This window comes from Nothoprocta perdicaria, unplaced genomic scaffold, assembly GCF_003342845.1.
Source record: "Nothoprocta perdicaria isolate Ctin4 unplaced genomic scaffold, notPer1 scaffold_342, whole genome shotgun sequence".
Taxonomy (NCBI): domain Eukaryota; kingdom Metazoa; phylum Chordata; class Aves; order Tinamiformes; family Tinamidae; genus Nothoprocta; species Nothoprocta perdicaria.
Genome location: NW_020455580.1, coordinates 599,910 through 619,798, shown reverse-complemented (window position 1 = coordinate 619,798; position 19,889 = coordinate 599,910). Strand labels below are relative to the sequence as shown.

The 19,889-nt window shown below is 57.5% G+C and overlaps 2 protein-coding genes across 4 annotated transcripts in view; both read left to right on the top strand.

The window, feature by feature from the left end:
* Nucleotides 1-440, top strand: part of AP3B2 (adaptor related protein complex 3 subunit beta 2) — an 11,799-nt gene extending 11,359 nt beyond the window's left edge. The window contains exon 27 of the mRNA XM_026043962.1: nt 396-440. Within this exon, the coding sequence (XP_025899747.1) occupies nt 396-440 (45 nt within the window). The remainder of the gene's footprint in view (nt 1-395) is intronic.
* A 1,619-nt stretch (nt 441-2,059) lies between these two features.
* The window catches only part of CPEB1 (cytoplasmic polyadenylation element binding protein 1), a 29,740-nt gene continuing 11,910 nt past the window's right edge, over nt 2,060-19,889 (top strand). Inside the window, exons 1-2 of one of the 3 annotated variants that reach the window (XM_026043928.1) lie at nt 2,060-2,234; nt 10,664-10,852. In XM_026043928.1, the coding sequence (XP_025899713.1) occupies nt 2,159-2,234; nt 10,664-10,852 (265 nt within the window). In that variant the 5' untranslated portion in view covers nt 2,060-2,158. Of the gene's footprint in view, nt 2,235-10,347; nt 10,413-10,663; nt 10,853-19,889 lie in introns of those variants that run through there. The other 2 variants (XM_026043926.1, XM_026043927.1) reach the window with 2 other exon arrangements.

The following is a 19,889-nucleotide window of genomic DNA, read 5'->3' as shown; positions in this document are numbered from 1 at the left end:
GAGCGGCGGGAGCAGCAGCAAGGGAGGGGGGTTCCCCGGTAAAGGGGGCTCGGGGGAGCCGCGCCGCCGTGTCCCGGCCCATCCCGGGGCCTGACCGCGCTCGGGGAGCTCCCGTGTTCCTCGCGCTGCCCCGTGCCCCGGGAGCTGCCGCCCGCCGCCGTCCCGGGGCTCGCCGGGAAGCAGGCTCCGGAGCGGCCCGGCAGCTGCTCGGGTGGTGCTTCGGCTCCCGCTTCCCTGCACAAGGTGCTGGATCCCGCAGCCACCCTGGACCAGGGCTGGCACCTCCGGAGCATCCCTCACAATCTTAAGGTTAAAATTTCAAGTAAAAGGAGTTTGGGGTTATTTTTTGAGAAAATATTAGCCGCGCTCTTGCTGTTTTCTGCCTGTGTTTGTAGCAGGGCTGGCGCTGCCAGCTGTGGGAAGCGTCAGATGCTAAATGAGCAGGAATGGGTCAGGCGGTTGGTTTGCCACTCGAGTTTATTTTTGTCTCGCTAGCACAGACTCRTAGGAAAAAAGGCTTTGCCTCCTGCTGCAAGAGGTTCTTCAGCAGTAACGCGAGCGGGATATGGAGTTTCACCCCTGTGCCAAATCGCCCTGATGCGGCACTTATTTTTATTAAAGATGACTGGCAATACTTTCTTAAATTGGGCTCCTGTGCTCCTCGGCTGCCTCTTATAAGGCTGACCCAAAGCCTGCTCTGCCTGTTTATGCCTGCCTGGGGCGTGCTTTGAGCCAGACYTGCTAACAAAAGACAGGAGAAGCCTCAAGCCGAGTGTAGGCTGAGCTCAGGGCCCCTCGCCCAGGGTGGGCTGAGCCTCTCAACAGATCAACACCCCTGCACTGGTGCTCAGYGGATGCTAATGGTCTGAAGCAGTCGGACCACCATCCCCTCCAGCCCTGCCTGGAAGCACCAGGCGAGTTTGGAGCTGCGGGATGTTCTGCTCCTCAGCCAAGATGAGGATGAAGCAGGAAGAGAAATGCAGGGAAGCGGGGCCCGGAGCTCTCGCAGGAATGCGTCCAAGAAGTGACAATACAAGTGCCCTGGTCTAAAGCTAAGGCTTATGTATGTCCTGGAGGAGCTGCGGCCCTGCTTGCCAGCTTAGCTGCAGCTCTGCTTGCTTGATGGCAGTGGCTTTGGCCCAGAGGCTGCGTCTCCCTGCCCTTTTGTGCAAAACTGGACCGAGTGGCAYCATCTGCTCGGCGTATCCAGGAGCCACGGGGTCTTTCGGGTGGCGAGGAGACCTGCCTGTGAGCTGCAGGTGCTGCTCGGAGGTGAAGCTCAGGCAGAGGCTCTGCCGCTGTTGTGCAGCGGYGCTGGGAGACCCCGAGGTGCGAAAGCAGCTGGAGGGCTGCTCTGGGCTGGCACCGGGAGCACAGGGAGCTCCGGGGAGAGCGGGGGCTGCCCTGGGCCCGTGGCAGAGCCAGGGTGCCCGGGTGGTGCCTCCTCCCTGCGAGGAGCTGCTGGATGGGAGGCCCYGGCTTAGCTCCCCGTGCTGGGGGAAGCCCCAGGGCCGCCGGGCTATGCGTGAGTAGCTGGGAAGTGGCTCTTTCCGCAAGGCTGCCTTTGGAAGTGATGGAAGGGCTGCTCGCTCGGGCCCTTCCAGGGTGTGCAGAGCTCCCGTGCTCGGGTGGTTGCTTTGCTGGTGTGCACRGCGGGAAACTCTGCCCTGGTGGTCACTGTCTTGTCCCCTCAGCCTGGGACACAGGTTTTCTTTCATATTCACCCTTCAGGAGAGGAGCATCTGTTACCCGGATCTCTCCTTTGGTAGCCACCAACGCAGTTTGGGAGCTGTGGCTTTTAGGCTCGGGTTCATTCAAGCCGTGGGGAGCCTACACCAACCTGAACGGCCCTGGGCTGATGTGCTGTGCTGAGCCATTGCGGCCCCGTTTGCTGAAGTGTTTCTGCAGTGCAAAGACRGGGACCTGAGTGTTGCTGGGACCTGGAGCTACTGCTAATATGAATATTGGAGGCGATCCAGAGTTTTCCCACAGTGTGCTGGAAGCTGGCTGGTGTGTCCTCGCTTGCATGACATTAATTTCTTCTYTTTCTTAGCAGAAGGAAGATCCTGGGAGGAGCCTGAAGGACTGCTGGGACAGCCCCGATGCCCCTGCCCTTTCCACTTGCAGCAATGCAGACATATTCCGCAGAATAAATGCCATGCTGGACAACTCTCTGGATTTCAGTGGCGTCTGCACCACCCCGATCACGAAAGGCAAACGTGACCTCTTGCCAGGTGCCRTGTCTGGGCTCGGAGGGTCGGTGCCGTGGCGGGGTTGCTGTGGATGTGTCTTGTAGGCTGCTGTGTGGGCAGGTCAGCAGCCCTCATCCCTGACCTGTGTGATCCGACATCTCCTGGTGTAGGTGCTTCCAGCAGGTTCCCTTATGGCCAGCCCCTCCTGGGGCCAGGATTAGCCTGATAGTGGGCAGGAAGGCTGATCTGTGTGTATTACGAATGCAAAACCCTCTTCAATAATAATGTGTGCCAGAGGCTTCTTCATCTGCATGTACAGCTTCAGCACATTAAGACCATCCTGCAAACACGGGCTTGCAGCTTTGGCATCGGTGCTGCAAGCACACGCTTCCCACGTGCCGCTGGCTTGGCTGGGGCACRAAGCCTTCTCTTCTGGTGCAAATCAAGCACAAGAGTTGGGTCCTCCTTGTTTTGTGTCACTGAAGGCTCCTGTGCCTCCAGTGCTGGGAAGGTGAATGTACCTGCCCAGAGCCCCGTGTCCTTTTGCCTGTGCGCCCTGGATTGCTCTTGCTCTGCCCCTTCCTTCAATTATAGGGTCAGCAAACATTGTTGCCATTGCTAGAAACAAGCTGGCCAGCTGGACTGGTCCCAAAACACGTGGGGGATAAAATGAGAGCCTCACTCATCACCTGTGCAGGCAAGTGAGCTTTGCTCACGGTTGCTGGGAGAGAGTCAGCTTAGGCACCTGAATTGAATGGGTGGCAGCTGCAAACCCTTGCCTGGGCATCTTGTGGATCAGCTCTTCAGCTGTAGGGGCTTCCTGCATGCCCTAATGCTGCTGACTTTCTGGCTTGCCTGTTTCAATCACACTTGCTGTGTGTAGAAGCAGCAGGACCTCTGGAGACAGAAGGCCCTGCTTTGGTTGGCTTTGGTTTCGTCTCGAGGTTTTGTCTCTTTGGTTTCGTCTCGAGGGCTGCTGCAGCAATTGCCTCGAGCCCTTCACACCAGGTCTCACCTGCGGCCGAGGCAGCACAGGGCTGTCCTGSGGCTGTGAGGTGATGGCTACCAGACAACTCCCAGCACTGCTTAATCCCTGGGGTGTTTGAGGGCCTTGGAGCTGGGCTTTGGAGGCGGACCTGGCCATGCGCTAGTGCTGCCGCGATTCCAAAGCAGGTGGTTTGCATCTAGSATCACGTCTAAATACAACACTGCCTGAAACATGGCTAGTGAAGCAGTGCTGGGAAGATATACTGCCTGCTGCTGGGCAGTTGCATAGGGAAATTGCTGAATTTGGGTCAGTAGTGAGGTTAGGAATGTGTTTGGAGTTAGTTGTACTGAGCTGTTTTGAGGGACAGAAACACCCAAACAATAGTACTCGATGCTACAATTAACCTTGGTGTCCTGGAAGCATAAGGGAGCAATAAACCTATCAAAATACTTTCCTGTGTCTCCCTATTGAACTATTTTCAGTTAATAAGGAGTTGTTTTTGGTTGCTGTGTAGAAATCCAAACTGTGCTTYTTATTCCATTTATAAGTTGGAGYGGAAGCGTTTCCCAGGCTCCAGCTTACTCATGCAAGTGAACCTTGTTGATGGGGGAAGTAATCTGCACTCATGGGAGCCYTTCTTCCTGTAAAGATGCTGGATAGGTTGGCTATTAGCTTCAGGCTTAGGGTTCACCTACTGATTGTAGCCTGCAGTATCCGAAGGTCAGAACTTGAGCTTGATGGTGTTCGTGTAAACAGTCTTCTAGACTGGCTTGTAAAACACTTCTCTTGAGAGACTGAGGCATCTACCTGGCAATGGATGGATGAACTGACTGGCTAGTCCTCTGCAAGTCAGTCTCGGTTCTGTGGTGGTCCTTCTGTGAATGTTTGGAGAAGGTTCTGCTTAGTGTACAGCAGCTATGGGAAGATATCTTGCTTGGAGATGATGCCAGGTTGTCATTGACCACCTATGTGGAGGAGCAATGGACTTGCATAGGAAGAGGAAACGGCTCCTGTGGGAAACACTCCTTGTGGAACAAGGCTGTGCTGTCCAGGGTGTGTTACAGGGCCATCAAATGCAGCTTTGCTTGTTGGTGACAGAGCAGGACACTGAGGCTAGTTTCACAAGGAAGTCTTGGCTGCTGACACAGCCACTTGTGCACCCTGGGGGACTGGGGTTGGACCTGGTCAGTTAAATCTCCTGGCAGGTGTCAGGCATCTGAGTTGGGACCTCTGGGTAGGTGACTGGGGCCTTAATGTGACGATTGCAGGAGCTTCCTTCAGCCTCTGCAGCAGTAAAGAGCATGGGCTGCTGCTGCAGTTGTTGGGCATGATGCTAATGATGGTGCTAACGAGCATCTTCTGTTTAAAAGGCTGGCACTCAGCAAGAGCAGGAACCCTAGGACAGCCGTGATCCACAGATGAGTGAGTAGCTCTGTGCTCCCACCTGAGCTCAGGCCTTCCCTCTCTTAGGGTGACAGACAAGGCTATGCAGGAGAGCTCCTGCTTTTGGTGACCCTAAGCTCTGAGCAGGTAACCCCATAGAGCACAAGGAAGGGGGGAACCCAGTTATGAGCTGGAGGCATCTCCTGTCTCTTGCCACTGCTCCAAGTCAAACCCCACGTGAAGAATTCAACGTATGTGTTGCAGTTAGGCTGTAGACTCGGTGTGTGTGTGTGTAGTCTTTCCTACTGCCTTTTTTAACTTGAAGAGCCTGGAGATCCACCTGTAGYGTAGTTGTAACAGATGAAAGCTCTGTATTACAACTTAAACCCCTTTGGTGGGGAGGGCTTGGAGTAGACTTAACCCTGCGGGGGAAATACTTACGCTTTAATCTATTTGTGGTCCCTCAAGCTCTTCAGTTGTCTTCCTGAGGTCAAACTAAATGCCAATCCAGGATAAATATAAGAAGCCCCTTTCAGCATTAAGGAGCTTACACGTGGTAGGGAGGGGCCTGCAGAAGTTGGTGATCCCTCCCTGGTGCTGCTAGGGAAGCAAAGCCGCCGTGTAGGCGCCGCTTGGTGTGGAGACCAGCGTGGCCTCAGCCCGAGCAATGTGAGAGACCGGCTTATTCAGCACCCTTGCGGCTGACGTGGAGTTGTGCAAAGCTGGCAGACCTCGTCTTAAAGCTCTGTGCAGAGCTCGTGGTGGTGCTCAGTGGACCTGGCTGTCCTGTGGGGATGACCCGGGCTGTGCAGGGCCTGTCTGGCTGCAGTCGCTCACCGGTGCCTGTTGCAGGAGCTTCCTAAACCCTCGGCTGAGGTCACCGAGCGTGGCGGCGGCTGGCGATGAAAGCTCTAATTGTGGAACCTGTCTGGTAGCTTCTAGGATGGGGCTCACCTTGTGCTTGGAAACACTTGCCTCTCAGGAGGAGTTAGCAAGACTGCGTGTGGTGCAGACAGGAGCCATCAGTGGCTGGGTGGCTTCTGGTGTTGGAGGTCCTCTTRGTGCCACCCTGTTCTTGAGGAACTTTCGTAGCAGATGTTTCTCCTTCYCTTAATTTAAAGCTTCAGATTCCTCTTGGATTTGAAGAGGAGTGTGAGCAGAGCTGTGCATTTGAAGGTAGCCTTTGTTGTGTAGTGGTTCAGGTTGTGTGTTTTCCAAGCTTAAAAGCTGGGCTGCTGTGTGTGGTAAATGGTGCTGCCAGATTTTGTGGGTGAAGTTAAACCAGCTCCTGAGACCAGCTGCCCTTCTGTAGGTGCAGCTTTCAGTTCTACACAAAGATTAAGCTGTGAGCAAAGCTTAATCTTGCCTTTGCATGCACATTTTAATCAGTCTAGTTAAGATGCCTAGTCCTAGCTGCATGCAACGTGTTAACAAATGTTCCTAAAGTGGTTATAGGTACTTCAGATGCACCAACAGCATTGATTAAGCTCTGCATGTTTAAATGAGACATCATCTTAATACAGTTGCCAGGCYGTCGTCTAAAGAATGGGAAGATGCTGAGAAGACTTTCCAGTTGTCAGGAGTTGCTTAAGGTGCCAAGTTCAGTGTGAAGGCTGCTAGTTGTGGATCATCGTGTCCTGATGATCCTCAGTGACTGCTTTACTCAAGGCAAGCTACAGGACAAATGTATGCTAAGACTAACTAATTAAATTGGCTTCCTGCTTGCTCACAGTTGCAGATAATGACATATCATTTGTTTAGCCACCCAAAAAGGTCCTCTCTGGTTCTATAATGTGAATGTTCCTGTTYCACTGTCCTGCAGCCACCAGGAAATGTGCCAAGTAGCCCTGGATGCAGCTGACTTGCTGTGTGTGACCTTGGAAGGAGGGGACAAGAAGCAATGACCCCAACCTGCATCAGCTGTGGGTTCACCAGGGTGCCTGGACAAGGTGGATTTGGGGAGCTCACCTAGGATTTGCAGCTGAGAAGCTTTCTTGACCAAGAGCATTGTTGTGTGTCTCCTATGCAGGTCCAAAATAGCAAAATTAAACATGTACATGCCCAAAGAGCTACACATGCAATGCCTTAGGCTTTAATGTTTCCAGTGTGACATTAATATGTCTCTGAGTACATGGACTCAATGCAGATTTGTCCTTGGAAATAATGGAAAATAGTTTTTAGTAAATAGAAACAAAAATTGTCACACTTTCATTTAGGAGCAGATCATGGAGCTGTGTTCTTCCACAGAATGGACTTGGCCTAGGACTGTACCCTGCAGCAGATGCAAATTGGCTGCACGTTGCTATAGATCCTACAGGTTTCTCRCAGGTTTGCTGACCTCCTGGCCTGGCACCCCAGTTCAGGGCCCTGTGCAATAGCCTTGTAGCAGTATCTCTTACCCTCCTTTCAGAAGAAGCAGGTAGAGCAGCAAGGCTGAGTCGCAGCCCCTCATCCTTGGCTTGCTTTGGCTGATGGCTGGCTCCTCGAGCTCCTGGTTACGGAAACAAGGCAGCTCCTTCGTCTCACTGGGAAGCAGTTCACATGGCAACAACTGTCTCTGYTTCAGGGCTTTTTCTGACCGGGGGAAGATGCTCGGTCCTGTGTTCACCAGAGCTCCTACAGCTGGTGGTGCTCCCCTGAGCCCCCMTCGATTCCCRGGAGGCCATAGGTATCCAAGCAGCTCTTCCTCCAAAAGCAGGTGYACAAAGGTGTGGAAAGCCCAAGTGCTGCYGTGARCTCTTCCCTTTTGTGACCTGAACAGCTTAGACACTTGCCTCCCTTCTCTGGACTTGAAAGGTCAGCCTTGGGTAGACGTCTAGTCCATGAGGGTGTTGCTCATGAAGGTTGTTGCTCCTTCCTACCTGCGCTGCTGTTGAGCTCTGCTCGTCCTTTCCCTCTTCTGTGTGTGCAGGACTCATTCACGGTGATGYTTTCTCCTTGCTTGGGCTTTGCAAGAGGTTGGCATGTAGGAGGGGAGACCTTTGGCTGCAGAGGCAGTGGGAGGGGGATCTAGCCTGTTGCATTCATGGCCACTTAACAGTTCTATTTCCTTCTCTCAGCTCTTGGTTTTTGCAGTTTATGTCTTAGAAGCTGAATTTGCTGGATTTTAGCTCGCTTTGCAAGCAGCCGAGGTCTGCAAGGCCTGAGCACCTGTGTGTCTCCACACTTGGACAGAGACTGGGGTGTTTGTTAGATGGCCAGAAGAAGCTATGATGGAGCAGAGGGTGCTCCTTCATGTGGGGTAAGGATGGAACCCAGCTGAGCTTCTCCTGCTGCCCTTTGGGTGACAGCTCTTGGCGCCTGTCCCTGCCTGTCCTCTCCGTGCAGGCAAAGCTGTAATTTTCCAAATATTTTCCTGTTGCAAATGCCTGCTTGGTGGAGCCACACTGCATACCAGATGAGGGAAATGAGCCAGGCTAGAACTACCTCCGGGTGACTCGGTTTAACCAGATCCCTTCCCAGACCCAGCTTCCTGTGCGAAGACTCATCGGCCGTAAGTGGAGGGGAGCGTTGGGAAAGGAAAACTGCCCCTTGCTGGGAACCTGCTTCTCCTGGATGGCGCTGAACGGAGACGTAGCCGCCGTGCGAGGCGGGAGCTCAGCCTCAGCCAGGCTCTTGGGCACAAGCCCGATGCAGCACAGCTCCCTTTGCCAGGGTGGTTGAGTTGCAGGAGCATCTCCGGGGAGGGGAAAGAAATGGGGTTGGAAAGACTCGTGCTGCTCCCCGGGCTTGGAAAAGCCTGCGGCAAAGTGCTTGGTCGGGTTTGGGCTGTGCCAGATGGCAAAGGGAAACTACCGCGTATCTGGTAAACAGCTACTTGCAGCTAACTCCAAGTTGTGACTCTTTAGACTGAATTCCCGTAGGAAATTAATTCTTCTGTCCCAATATCTTTAGTTTTGTTTGCCATCAGCAACTGACAGCTTTGTAGCAGACTTCCAAACTCTGGATTGGAAAACAGATATTCAAGAATTCCACTTAAATTCTTTTTTTTTAGCTGATAGTTTTTTCCTTTATGGCCTGTATCCATCTTTTGGCATGGTGGTTAGCTGCTTAAAGGGGAAGCGGGCTTGTGCTGGCTGCCTGCTTGGAATGGAAAAAGATCTCGTCTTAAAGATGCTGGGAAGCTGAAACTTTGCTCTGCAGGGCAGCTGTTGGGGAAGCAGCAGGGCAGGGAGCTCGTCTTTAGTGCGGATTGAAGCCATCACAACAATGCGTGGATCTCCTGAAGTGGAGAGGGGTTGGTTTCTGTTTAAAAAAAACCACCTTATTTCCTGGGAAATAGATAGCTAAGGGAAACCTGCCTGCCTGGGATACGAGGCTRTGCTGAGTGCTTTGTGTCTTTAATGAACTTGTTCCCTGTTTTCCTGATTTCTTTCCAGTGGTGGGTTTCAGGGTGAGGGACTAGRTGGATTGGAGATCTGCAGTCTGTGTTGTCTCTGCTCTGGTCCAGGCTTCCCAGCTCGCAGGGAGTTAATCTTGGGATGATGGGGCAAAACCTCCGGAGCTGCYGCTCCGCGGATGGAAGGCCCTGGCCCTGGGGCCTGGGCTGAGCAGAGCTCTTGTGCATCTCCATAGACGTGGCAGTGCTGCATATGCATATGGGTGCGTTGTGGTTGCTGTGGGAACTGAGTTGTCTGAGCAGTGTGTTTCCAGCCTCGCCTCCCCTACAGCTGCCTTGGAGATGGTTTGTCGGACCTGTCCAAACCGGGCCATCTGAAAGGTAAATGTGAAAATGAATGCAGTAGAATACCCCACTGTGGGTGCGAGGTGCTGCTCTTGGATGGAAGCTCAGTGCTGCTCGGGATGCTCGGTAGTAACGTGCCTGGGTTGCTCCTGGGGCTCGTAGTCGTACGGCTGGAGGAGCGGAGCATCCTGTGGGATGCGAGGCTGTCTCCGAGCTGCCGGAGCTGGGTGCTCCCCAGTGCTCTGGGGTGACATGGGTGACGTTCCCTGGGGAAGCAGCCGGGTTCCTGCCTGGAGGGGCTGGCTGCGGGCGTCCTGCATGGGCTCCTCCAGGGCAGTGGTGGCTGTGTCACTCCAGTGCGGCAGAAGAAGCCGCAGGCTCCATTGGAGCRTCTGGAATCACCCAGGAGGGATGCGGTGAGACCAGGCGGAGTGACTGCAGCACCTTGCTGGAGAGCGGCAGGGGACACCTCCCGTGGCAGTAGGACAGGAGGAGGGGACTGCTGCCCCCTCAGCAATGTCCTGACTCGTGTGTTGGGGAGTCGCACTGAGCATCTCATGCTCTCACCAGCCCCTGCAGCAGCCTGGGGTTCTCCAATGATGAACCTGCCGTGCCTCCCGAGGCTGCTGGCAGGGCAGGAACCCAGGCAAGAATCAGGTGTCTCTGGTGCCGTTGGCTGACGGTTCGGGGGATAGCTGGGCTGGTTTTGAAGGTTATCCTTGTTCCTCYGGGGTAAACACTGCAGAGTCAGTGAGGCTCGGTGGCCAAGCCGAAGCGCTCAGACTGTGCTAGCAGAATTGCAAAGCTTTGCATCGGCCTCTGGTTTGGAGCCAGCAGCTGGAGCTCGTCCAGGACTAAAGTGTGTGTCTTTTTATTTTTTTTTTTTGGGTTTTGTGGGTGGGAGGGAGGCGGGGACGGAGAGCCGGGTAGCACTAAAACTAACGGTCGGCGCTGCCGCCGCCGCTGCTCTCGCGGCGTTGCTGGGGGCAGCGCTGCCTCCTGCCCAGCCGCGCCGCTGCCGCCCGGGATCGCGCGCAGCTCCCCTCGCCCGCCGGAGCCGGSAGCCAGCGCGGGGGAAAGCAAAATCCATCCTTTCTTCTTGCCTTTATTTTGTAAGAGCTGATGCAGTTGTGTTGCATGGCGGAGTGACGTCACTGGCAGCACAGTAAGCATCAGCAGCCTGGTCACATGCTGACCCAGTCAGTAATGCAGGCGGGATAGGAAGGTGGAGGGGCCGAGCGGGGTGGGGGGCTGCTCTCTGGACATGTGGTAGCCCTCCCTTTTGGGGCGCAGTCGCGGAAGCAGCGGCTCCCCGCACGCGGCCCGGGGCTTAACGCTTTGGAGAAAACAACTCCTCCTTTAAAAGAGGAAAAATCCCTGAACTCTGAAGCCTGTGTTTGTTCTCAATCCGAGCAGACTTCCAGGACTCGGAAGAAGCGGTGGCGAGCAGGATGCTTTTCCCCACGTCCACGCAAGAGTCTTCCCGCGGCCTCCCCGACGCCAACGATCTGTGCCTTGGCCTGCAGTCGCTCAACCTGACAGGGTGGGACAGACCCTGGAGCACCCAGGACTCGGACGCTGCGGCGCAAACCAGCACACAGTCCGGTGAGTGCCTCTGCTGACACACGCAGCAACAGTTGCTGGGTTCCTTTTTATTCGAGCCCCTCTGGAGCTATTGCTTGCATAAGCACGGCGCTGGCCCTCAGGGACGGGGGGCTTCGTGACCCCTAGTGCTTGTGTGATGCAGTGACGAGCAGCTGGAGCTGGGGAGGCCGTGGCTGCCCTGTCCACAGCCCCTCTGCTCCCGGTTCGATGCGGGCAGAAGTGTTGGGCTCGTCCTTCCCTCAGCGCGGGAATGATGCGGAGGAGAGAGCGGAATAGAAATGGCTGGGCTGGGGGTGTGGTGGCAGGAGGAGCGGGGCCCCAGTGTGCTCGGCAGCCCGAGCACCGTCCCCGGGGACAGGTCGGGCCGTGCGTGGCTGTGGAGGGGCCGCAATGGCTGCGATGCTCTGTGCCCAGTCCGGGGGGTGCAGGCAGCACCCAGCTGCCAGCTGGGGCTGCCTGGAGTCGCTGCCGGAGCCTCCTTGGTGCCGCCGGCCTCCCCGCGGGGCTGCCCCTTGCAGAGGCTGCGGGAGATGCTGCGGGAAGGGCTCCCCGCGTTAACCCTTGTGGCGCGGCGCAGACCTCCGTGCCGAGCAGGGTGTGGGCTTGCAGCACGCGCTGCTGCCTGCCCAGCCCTTCCCCCTGGGCTGCTGCTGCTGCTGGCGCCCAACGCGGCCGCCCCCGGGGTGCCGGCTGCTCCCCACGCAGGCAGGGCTGCGTTAACTCCTCCGGAGGTGCTCGGCTTCTCCGTGGAACTGCACACGGACGGGAGGAGGAAGGGCTGCTGCCTGCAGTAACTCAACGCAGCCCGCTCGTGGGGGGTGTGGTAGACAGGCAAGAGTTAATTTCCGAGCTTTTTAGGGCCGCACAGCGCCGTTTTGCAAAGGGTAGTGTGTTCGCTGGAGTATCAGTCCATGGAAAGATCTAGTGCTTTGGCAGAGTTTGTACAAGTTCAGCCTGGTTGCTACAGAAACTCATCCCTTTATAGCAGCGTGCCGCYGCTTTGTGAGAAGGGGAGCGCATCCCCGCAGGCCCGGCTGGCACGGGAGGCCCCATGCCTGGGGCTGCCGCCCACGGGGACGTTCCTGCCCTTGGCCGAGGGCCGCCTGGGCGCCCTGATGCGGCGGGTGGATGTTTGGGTAGGTGGAGGGTGCTGGAGACCACCTCCGTGCACTGCTCATCCCATAGGGATTCTCCTTCGGGGCTTCCAGCGAGCGACGCTGGCCGCTGCCGTGGGGCCGAAGCGGATCTGCGGAGGCCGGAGCGCGGCCGGCACCGGCGCGGCCTCTCCGGCTCCCTACAGCGGCCGTGCACGTGGGCCTGGCGCGTTGCTATGCGGGAGGCTGCAGCCGCCCCGCTCGCACGCGCTCTGCCCCTCGCGCCGGCTCCGTCCTGCGGCTCTCGCCCGCTCAGCCGCTGCCGGAGGCACCCGAGGGTGCTGCGGAGGTGGAGCTGCCGTCCAGCCCGTCGCGCTCTTGAGACAGCAGCTGGTGCCCAGGTCCCCGTAGGGATGCTCGTGGTCGCTGGGTGCGGGCTGTAGGATCGGAACTGAAGGAGCCGGGTCTGCGCTGAGCGTGATGTGCGGGGCTAATCGCAGTCAGCGCTCGCACTGGAAGGGTTTGTCTGCCGAAGGGGGATGCATCGGAGATGCAGGGGCTCRGGTGGCCCGCAGGAGATGGACCTGGTGTCCACTGCCCCCTGACTGCAGTGCCTGGCACCTGCTGCAGGTGCCTGGGAAAGGGTCGGGCTGTGTATTCCTGGTGTTTGTGGGACCACAGCCGCTGGGCAGCARCACCCAGTGTCTCTGGAAAGGACTGTTTCTGCACTTCTCTTTAGTCCCATCAGCTTTGGTGGAAGGAGATGACTGGGGTACAAAGTAGCTGTGCTCCTTCCACCTGAGGAACCTGTGACCTCCAGAGGCTGCGCAGAGGGGAGGTTTCATAGGTCAGGAACRTCTTCCAAAAGGCTCCTGGACAGCAGGACAAGCTGTGCACACCCCAGAGCTGCTAGAGARACCTCTCCAGGTGGCCTGGCCTAGCTGCGAGCACGGGAGGAGTGATGGGGATGCTGCCGTGTGYGCTCCGGATGCCCCTGTGGACATATGGGAGGCTGCGGCAGCTCCAGGCCCGAGCGCTGGGTCCCGCAGGACAGCCCTGGTCCTGCGGGAAGGGTGAGGCCGGGGCAGCCCYGCGTTCCCTCCGGAGCCTGGGGAGGGACGGTGCTGCCAAACAGAGCTGTTTGTGCTGCTGGCACCCGACCGCTTGGAAGGTTCCAGCAGTGACTCAGCTGCACGGACCTGTGGGGAGGCGGCTGGAAGGGTGGAAGTGCAGAAAATTTAACAGTCAAGCTAAAAATATTGCTGATGTGGTGCCCTGCAGGGCCTGTGCCTGGGTGCGATGAGCTGGGCCCTCCTTTTCCCCGTGCGTAGCCGCCGTGGGGCCGGAGCTCCGAGTGCGGAAGGGAGCCCCCGGCTGCAACCCTCTGCAGTGTCACCCTGTGCACACGGGGCTGTGTCGCGGTGTCGCTTGGCCTGTTGRCATCGGTACCGCTTAGGGGCTGGTGTTAGGCCCTACTCAAGGGGGCCCACATGAGCTGRGCTTGCCTGTGTGCTCCGCTCCCGTGCGGGTCCCCCTGCAGACAGGGACACTGAGCCGCTCAGCCCTGCATGCAGTTCTTTGCGATGCGTTTTCCTCCCGGATCCGGCACCGTAGCGCGCTACGGATGTGCACTTAGCCCTTGAGAGGGTGCCAGCTGCGCGGGCCCGAGGCCGCAGCGGGAGCAGCCTGYGCTTCCTGCCTGCGGGACTGAACTGCTGTCTCATAGCACGCAGGGAGCGTCAAGCCCCGGCTGCCACCGGTCTGTCGGGCTGGAAACACTTCATCAAGCCCCGGGAAGCTGCTCTTCCCGGGCACAGGGAGGGGCTTCTGCAGGAAGCTGGCCCTGCACTTCCAGGCCTGGCACTGCCAGCGGCGTCGGAGGCAGCATCGCTGCCCCTTTCACGTAGCCTTGTATCGTGCAGTCGCTCGCATGGAGACCCAGCCCTCCGTGCAGGTAAGCGGCGTGAAGAGGCAGCACGACCAGGCTGCCCTTGGCCGGTATCGGTTGTCTTCGGTGCCCTGCTCTCGAAGCACGAGGGAATGGTGTCTCGTTCCAGTTTTTGCCAGGATAATGAGCGCCCCGGCAGCTCCGTGTGCGGATTTTGCCTCGCTCCCAGCTGGTGTCGGGCCTGCGTGGCCGCTGCTGGGTCTGGCCGCTCTGTCCTGCCCTACATCGGGAGGCTGCGCTGAGCCGATGTGGGCCAGGCCGGCTCTCCTTGGGGGATGCGCGCCTGGAACCAGTCTGTTAACACTCCACTTGCCAGGTGAGCCACGCGCCGGAGGCAGCGGCTGCCCGTGCTGGGAACGCCGCTCGTCTCGCCCCAGAGTGTCCTGCGGCGTGTCCTGCAGGTCGGCCGTGCTGCGCCAGGCTGGCTGTGACTCGATACGAGCAGTTCCCGGGGTGCTTTTTGCCTCCTGGTGCACGTCCCTGTGGACAGAAGGGACTTGTTTCTCCAGACCTTCCTTGGGAGACGCTTCTGTACTGTCTCTGCAGGTTGAGGCTTGCTGCGTGCCTGTTTGTGGTGTCCTGTCCTGCAAGGAGCAGCCTTGTGGGTTAGTGCCATGGGACGTTGGCATCCCGGTGAGCACGGCCAGAGCAGATGGGCTCTGGCTGCCCTGCTGCAGCTCTGCGCTTGGTGCACGGTGCCAAAAGCTGCTGGTTCTGCAACAGGCTGTCCCCTCAGACGTGCTGTGTGTAGGGAAGACCTCRGTGCCTAGATGACTCTGGAGCACTGGCCATGTGTCACTGCACCCTCCTAGCTGGCTTGCTTCTCTCTAGCCAAGGGGAAGCTTTGGGTCCCTTGCCACCTACACAACAGGGAGGCTTGTTTCATGCGAGTCCTCTGCAGCTTTGCTCAAGGTGAAGCCTTGTGCTGCCTGTGGTGCCAGTGCTGGTGCCCATGTGGTGGTGGGTTAGATGGAGGAAGGAACCTCTGTGAGCCTCTGTCCTGCTCACATCGAGGTCTTTGGTGCTGGCCCTGAGAGGCAGGGCCACCTCTTGGTGGCCTTCTCAGGTTTTTTGGTATCCCAATCTGGTATCCCAAGGCTCACTGCTGGAGTGGGGTCCTGGACTTCTTGTCTCCAGGGTCCCTCATTCTCCTTAAAGACTTTGAGGCCACAGGGCTTGTATAAACCCTGGTCCTCTGTGGCAGCTTGCACCCTCTTCAAGTCAGCACAGTTTCATCCTTAACGGAATAAAGCTTACATAAAACGTTGGTAAGCGTCAGAATTGCGGCGGGCTTGCTGATGGCTTCTGATGGCATTTGCTACTAATCCTGCTCTGAAAGCTCCGGTTRCAGCAGCGTCTCTTGGATGCCCTGGTTATTTTGCTTTGCGTGGGTGTTGGGAAGCGTAAGGTGAGGAACTCGAGCTGCCCTGGGCCAGGACAGCCTCTCCTCTTGTGCTGGGGACATGCACACCCTGCTGAAGAGCCTTGACCCTCCCTGGAGAGGGTTGTCGGGGGGGTCTCCAGTGCAGTCTGAATGCAGTAGCCTTGGGGATCCTGCCGTGCGCTGCCCAGCTGCAGTTGGGAGCGCTTGGCAGTGTCCTGAAGGAGCCTTGGCGAGTGCCCTGCCTGGAGAGGAGGCCCCCAGAGCTGCCAGTTGTGGCTCCACRTCCCTGGGCAGCCACTGGATTCCTCCTTTTCTGTAGTGACTTAGACTGGAGGCAGTAGCAGGGCGCTTCAGATGTGCACAAGCTCCAGCCTGAGTGTTTTTAGGGATTTATCCATGCAAGGGGCAGGTTGACTGCAAGATGGGGAGGAGGGCAGGCTTTCCTCCCCGCTGCGCTGCTGGCCGCCTCGGCAGAGCCTGGGCTGTGGCTGCAGAGCAGATGGGAGAGGCCTCGTGTGCTGCAGCCGCTCCGGTGATCCGGCAGCGCGCTTGGCACGGTGCCCCCCGGGCCCGGGCAGCGCTCGCAGCTCCCAGCACTTCTGGTTGGAGCCGTTTGGACTCGGTGGCTTCTGGACGCGGTCTCCTGGCGGAGCAGGCTGCAGGAGGAGGTAGGAGCAGTGCCTGATGCTTTCCTTCCCTGCTGCAGCTGGAGCTGCAGGTTGTGTTGTCCGGTGCTGCAGGATAACCTATCATTGCTGCGACACCAGGAGCGAGGCCTCCGAGCCTGCGTGGTCCAAAATCCCTTAGCTGCCTTTCCTCGCTGACCGCACATGGGACATCCCTGAGTAAGGGCCCCTAAGTGTGTAATTCAGGGTGGAGGAGATCCCTGGAGGTCATCTAGTCTAACCTGCTCCAAGCAGCAAGGGGAAGCTGCTAGAGGGACAGCTTGTGTGACACTTGACTTGTCCCATTACCACGGGCAGGCAATCTGACCCCCTGTGTGGAGCTAGGGACGGAGTGGGAAAGGAGCATGGCCTCAGGGGCTTGTAGGAGCTGTGACTTAAGGGCTGTGTCCGTGTTCCCAGGACAGGGTGCTCTGTAACGGACCAGCTGGGAACGTCCTTGGGGCTCCCGCTGCCTCTGGCATCGATGTTAGCATGAACAGCCCTGCGGAGGGTGCTGCCTGGGGCAGGAGCTCCAGCCAGGGCCACCTCCTGCGTCTGGCACCTCGTGTCCCCATCGCGTGGTCCCGCGGCGCCGGCAGAAGAGCTGAATCACAGGTGACATCTGCATTGCTGCCCGGACGCAGCAGCGGCCGCTCCGCGTTGGAGCCGGGCGCGCCGCTCCCTGTGCGCCCTCGSTAACAAATGCACTCATTTTCCCCCAAAAGTGCCGTCCTCGTGGAGCTGGCACCTCTCAAACCTGATGCAGCTGAGGGAGGAAAAGGAGTGAGTCTCGTTATCACCCAGAGTTTCTTGTTAGGAAGGAGTTTTTTGTTATCACCCAGGCTAACACATGCAGTAGAGTTTGCACCCTGGATGTTGCAGCAGGTAATTGCGAGGAGTTTGGTGCTTAAATATAGAAGTGTTTGTTCTCRAGGCTCGCAAGGCTGAAGCTGTTGCACTGGGGTTGACCTGAATATGTTGGCTTTTAAATCTCCCCGGGATTGGTACGAGTTTAAAACCTTGCTGTGTTTCGGAGGTCTGGTCTTTAAAAGATACCCATTGTGGTGGCAGGACGCTCACCGAGCACCGAGTCTTGCGCGTGCTTAAAATCGCATTGTTTTAAGTATTCTTTCCAATTTTTGTATATTTACCCAGGGCACCTGCTCTTCCACCCTYGCAGATGCCCTGGAGAGAATTCCCTGCCTCAATTCCCCCTCCTTCAGCACGGGAGGACCCAAGTGCTGATAGAGGCCTCCGAGCTGCCGCTCCTGAAGCCACCTCCGTTTTCCAGGGCGCGCTGAGGAAGCGGCYGGCAGAGCCAAGAATAGCCCTGAGGTGCCCCGAGTCTAATTCGGGAGCTTGGCCRCGGGATCAGGCTTCCTTTTTTTTATCCCCCCGCCCCCTTCTTCGAGGACCAGAAATAGCCGCCTGAGCCGCCTCGGTTCCTCACCCTGGTGGAGAGGCTTCCGCCGGGGCCGAGGTTCCTCTGGGCTCGGCATTGCCGCTTGTTTGGGCGCTTTACCGCTGGTAAAGCCGGTGTTTGGCCCTGGCTGTTTGTGGTGTGGTTTTGTTCAGCATGGGGCTGCTCAAGGTGATGAGCAAGGCTTCTCTTGCRGTGTGTAATGAAGGGTCTGTGTGTCCAACTTCAGGAGCTCTCTCTTGTACAGCAGAAATRTTTGTTTGTTTTTCCTCCAGTTGGAGCAAGGGGGTTATAAGCATCAGATGAGGAAGATTTGGACCAGAAGGGACCTCTGGAGGTGGCCAGGCTCCTGCTCGGAGGCTACAGCAAAGCTGATGAGCTGCCCAGGCCCTAGTCGGGGTGAGCTCTGAAGGCCTCTCAGGCCAGAGATGCCCCTCTGCCTCTCCAGTCCCGTCCCGCGTCTGCTCTGCTCGGATTCTCTAGGTTGTCTGTGGGTTTTCCTTTGCTGCTGCTTGTGCCCCCTGGCTTTTTGTGCACCGTGAGCCTGGTTTGGTCCGTAACTCCCACAGCAGCAGAGCTGAAGTGCCAGGGTCTCACTTGAGACAAGCCTGGACTCCTGGTCACCCCTTCCCTTAGGATGATCAGGCAAAATGTTTAACGCGGGGGGAACTTGTTCCCACCATCTCAATGGCTTCGGCGCCGATGACCGCGGCCGTAGGAGGTGGCCGAGGTGCCCCTTTGCCCGCAGACGTGCGGGTGCCTCCCTTGCCCTGAAGCCGCTCGGCGACTGTAGGAGGTGCTGCATTGTTTTTGCCCCACCGGAGTCTGGCCGGGCGGTGGAAACTGCAGACGCGCCGTTTTTCCGGGACGGCGGCGGCCCATTGTTCGGGCCCTCGGCCTCCCGGTCCTTTTGCAAGTGTGACAAATGACAAAAGAGGCCGGGCTGCATTGAGTGCATTTAGTTGTGCTGCTCCCCACGCCGGGTCCTGCCCGTGCCTGCGGCTCTGCAGCCCTTGGCCAGTGTCCCCGAGCAGCAAGGTGGCTCCAAAGGCTCCTGCTTGTCCTCGGAGCAGTTTTCCCYACTGATCTCTCCCCACAGTGGGGAGAGCAGTGGAAGGGACAGTTGACATTGAAGGGCTTCTGGTGTCTGTCCTCCTTCAGAGGAGGGCTCAGTGGTTGCAGAGCTGCTGGTGTTGTCTCGAGTTGTCACGAAATGTGGTGGCTGCTCCGTGTCTCATGTTCTGCTCATCTTAGGGTCTTGTGGTAGGGAAGCAACGTTTGTGATCGTGTGGTCATTGGGTGTCTTATTTACCCAGGGCTGCCTCTAAGCCCTCTGCAGAGGTAGGGTGAACTGTTGAGGGCCAATCTTTAGGCCCRTTTCTTTTGTCAAATGACTTGACCAAAACTGCCAGTCCTGGAAGATTGCCCTCTTGAGACTGAATTCTAGTACTCAGAAGAGCAAGGGTTCCCTCCTTGCTCAAATGTTGCACAGGGGCTCAAAATCTTGAATGGCTGCGTGTGGAAACGAAAACCCCTGTCCCAAGGCTGGTTGTGTTGGGGGTTGAGTGTCCCTGGCTCTTGGTGTYCCTGTGCCAGGGTGCAGGCCATGAACGATGTGCCCGGTCTCGGGGCTCGTCGATGCCAAGTGCGGTGGCTTGTGGTGGTGATGACCAGCGTTRCAAGGTGAGTTGGTGGGGCAGCTACTTCTGTAGGCTCCAAGACTCRTTCCTGGCTGCTCCCTGTGTGTGCCTGTTTGCTCCTGCTGTGTAATGTGGTCCAGAGGTGACAAATCCCCATGCTTGCTTGTGCTCTTGGCTTCTCTAGAGGCCTCGGGAAGGTGCAGGAATGAAGAAGCTGCATTTCAGCAGCGTGTCCTGATGTTCTGCACTAGGACGGGCTCAGATCGGGAGCAGGGCTGGTTCCCAAGATGCTCATTGACTCCAGCCTGAGCACCCACTCCCTGGAGCAGCGCCACGTTGGTATCGGGGCTGCTCYGTAGAGCTCTTAAATCTGTCAGCGTTTGGCTGACGCGCTTGGAGATGGAGCGCTGGCCCCGAATCCGGTCATTAAAGTTGCAGCAATGAGTCAAAAGTCAAAGCCGTGTTTCTATTAAAAGCTCCCTTTTCTGCTGTCCCCTGCAGAGGAGCCTTGGCGGGTGCCTCCCTTGCGGCTCCGAGCGGAAAAGTTCCAGAAGGTTTCCCTGAGCTCCCGTGCYCCGGACACTGGGCTGGAGCACTAGCGGATGGGAGTCACGTTCGACCCTGAAGTTRGAGCAGTTCCCTTAGACATGGGAACCACTGAGATGCTTGCTGTGTTTCCCTTTGAACGTGGGTAGCTGTTTGGTGTGTGCTCCTCTGGCTCGGCTGCTGCAGCTTCAGGGATGCTGCTGCTGCTGGAAACTGCTGATGCATCTTGCCCCTACCCTGCGAGCTGCGACTTTCTCTTGCAGGCAGCCTCTTTGGCGAGGGGAGAGAAACTTCCTTGCAATAAGCAGTTTATGGAGCAGCCCAAGGAAGGGGATCCAAG